Source organism: Limulus polyphemus, unplaced genomic scaffold (genome assembly GCF_000517525.1).
Source record: "Limulus polyphemus unplaced genomic scaffold, Limulus_polyphemus-2.1.2 Scaffold2796, whole genome shotgun sequence".
Classification (NCBI taxonomy): Eukaryota; Metazoa; Arthropoda; class Merostomata; order Xiphosura; family Limulidae; genus Limulus; species Limulus polyphemus.
In genome coordinates this window covers 84,491-87,645 of record NW_013668406.1, presented here as the reverse complement: position 1 = coordinate 87,645, position 3,155 = coordinate 84,491, and the positions used below count along the sequence as shown (strand labels likewise).

At 32.6% G+C, this 3,155-nt stretch overlaps 1 protein-coding gene across 2 annotated transcripts in view; it reads left to right on the top strand.

Annotated features, from left to right (window-relative positions):
* The window catches only part of LOC106467922 (eukaryotic translation initiation factor 4E transporter-like), a 79,403-nt gene that overhangs the window by 67,585 nt on the left and 8,663 nt on the right, over positions 1 to 3,155 (top strand). For both annotated transcript variants that reach the window (XM_022396137.1, XM_013928305.2), the window contains exons 20-21: positions 723 to 965; positions 1,679 to 1,879. In XM_022396137.1, coding sequence (XP_022251845.1) covers positions 723 to 965; positions 1,679 to 1,879 — 444 coding nt within the window. The remainder of the gene's footprint in view (positions 1 to 722; positions 966 to 1,678; positions 1,880 to 3,155) is intronic.

Genomic DNA, 3,155 nt, shown 5'->3' with positions numbered 1-3,155 from the left:
GTTAGATAGGCAACATGCAAAAAGAAAAAAAAAGCATGAGAAAAACATTGCTTTACAAACCTTAAGATTTAGTAAAAAAAAAATTATATTTTGCGTATGAAAGCATTGTAATGTTTACTGATAATGTATCAAATTTCATTAACATTCCCTTACTAATTTAAAAGTTATAGTATTGAAACTATAACAAGCACAAAATGGTTACGAGGTCAGTCCCAGGGACCGAGCCAATGCTGAAAGAGTTATATTGTAACTGTCACTTGTAAGAAGATACTTTTATGCAAAATTTTTTTGTTCCATATGACAAGTACAAAGACTCACTGTTCATAAGATGTGATGTTTTGGTGATACATTTAAGTACTAAGATAAGACTTAACACTGACCTTTTGCATGTTTTTCACATAATGATGTATAGAGGTGGAACCAGTAGTTACTATTGTCTAATGATATTTTTATAAATAGTAGTACACATACCAGCAGTGACAGTATAATAGATTTTGTCACGGAAATTGTCTTAACGTGTTAATTTGACGGAAAATAAAAATTGCTGGATATTAATGTGTATACTAGAATATCTGAACAAGTCAAAGTATGTGGTAATATATTTAGTGCATATTGACGATTGTACAGTGAATATGAAATTTACCATGTCTAAAAACTGAAAATTTGAATGAACAGTAGATTAAATTGAAAAGATATACTCAGAGTAGTGTACATCATTTCAGACCCTCCAGATCCAGTCTCTATGGTTACAGAACAGCATCGTTTTCAGCCACACCAGCAACATCCTCACAGTTTTGTTAACATTAATCAACCGCCACCAAATCATTTTAGTGTAACTTCACATCCTCCAGGGCCAATTTTAGGGAATACACCAAATGCACTAACTCTTGGTAGACAAGGAAATAGTGTTAATTCCTTTTCACAGCACTTTCATTCGGGCGACATCAATGCTTCTACAGCTAGAGGTGAGTCTCAAAGATTCTGTTGGTAATCATTTAGTAAATACCCTCAGTGCTTCAGCTACTCAAACATAACCTCTCAGAGCTTGTATTGTGAGACTGTAGCCCCTTTTCACAAAGGCCCACTGATCATTGATGATGTGATGTTTTGGTGTTACATTTAACTAATAAGGCAAGACTCAACATTGACCCTTTGTCTAAGAGCTGCTCAAATTTATCAGAATGGAATCCTCTTTCATAACATTACTTCCAGGTGCTTAGTGTAAGATTGTGAGTTTGTGTCATTCGTTGGATTATAAATAGCACTTATTCAATATTTTCAACTTTTTCAGTATCCATTGTTGATGGTGTGGTGAGTCCAAATTTGTATCGTGTATCAACATGTATTTCACCAGTGGTTATAGCTGCTTCCATGTCAACCCTTAAATAACAAATAAATCTTAAAACATTATTGCTGTAAGCAAGGAGTTCTGAACTTTATGGTGTATTTTGTACATAAAATATTGAATTTTATTGTTGTGAAAGTATATATATGTATGTGTGTATATCACATCTTCAATATTTTTAAACTTTTTTAAGTGGCTGATATGTTAAGGTGATATAACACAGTTATTTATAAGAAATTCATTTGAGGTAGAATTTTGTGACTGTGCTCAATATGTATGTTGGAAGTATCTACTATAGATTGTTATAGAAAGTGCTTTAACATATCTCTTCAGGTCCGTCAAATACATCCAACCAACTGGCTCGGTTGCTATCCCAGCAGCAGCAGGGCTTCTCCCAAGGTAGAGGGATACCAAACCAACTGGCTTTACAGCAATTACTGTTTACAGCACAACACCAGTCAGTTTCATCTCAGGATCAGTCTGTTAATCTGGAGAACATGCATGCTGTGAATATAAGAGGAGATGGTAGGGGAGGTGGGTATTGTTGTGTGCTTGTGGATAGAAAGTGTCATCTAACTGTTAGACTGAAAGCCAACGTAGGAGAAGTATTACTTTGAGCAAATGAACTTAATGCTGTTTTCTGAGTAAGTTATGTAGCATTTCAAGTTTACATTCTCACATGATGGACTTCTGAAAAGAGCTGCTTTGCAGTAATTTAGCTTTGATTCTTTTCATAGACTGCTATATACATCTTTTAGGTACATGTAAGTAGGAGATCAACTTTTACAGTGCAAAGCAACAGACTAAAAAAAAGTATGTGTTACGTGTGCTTAACTGCAAATGAAAAACTTAGTTTTAATAAAAATTACTATAAACATTTAGTTTAACTATGATGTTAACCCTTCCGAGATGGGTCACAGGTGAAAGGCCACATCATCTCGTTTGTAGACTCACATTCAAAACTTTATTGAACTACTATTTCATGAATATATGTCAATAAGTGTGGTATCAAACTGTAGATTATAATTCAACTTTTAGAACTGTACATTATTCAATTTCATAATTTAAAGCTAAATATTACAAAAACAGTTAAACTTTGATTTTTGTGTGTCACATGGTCTGTTGAATGCAGCACTGGTTCAAATTAGATGTTTGTGAAGTCAAAATACTATGTCTATAGTTTCGTACGAATTAGGAACTCGAATTACCGAAATTGACAAGCTAGAATATAAAATAAGAAGATCTTATCTTTTCTATTTGCTAAGATATTGCTCGCATAATAAATCAAACACAGTGGCACCCCACTCACCTCTTTCCATTTTTCGAAATGCTCCCTTATATACATTTCTATATATTACATGAATAACCGATTGGAAGCTTAGTATGTCCCCCTAGTGGTATTCTCAGCCTTTCTAATGCTCCTTCCGCCATTTCATTTGAATAAAGATTTCAATGAGGTAGGTTGTGTCTTTAGTCTGCTCGAAATTTCATATTTTTTTAGACCCAAATACAGCTTAGTTACTAAGCTTGATAAATTATAATAGAATTCTATGGTATTGATATAGTAATTTGTGAATTTTTGGTTATTCAAATGTGTATATAAAACCTAAAAATAATTATTTTGTTTCATATCTTCCATGTGCAAAATTTCTTAAGGCATAGCAACCAAGTACAAAGGTCATAACTGGAAGAGATAATTGTTTGCATTACTTCTTTATTTACTGTTCAAAGTTTTAGGAAAAATAACTTTAAGAACTTATTTAAAAATAGAAATAATCTATACATATATATATATATATATATATATATA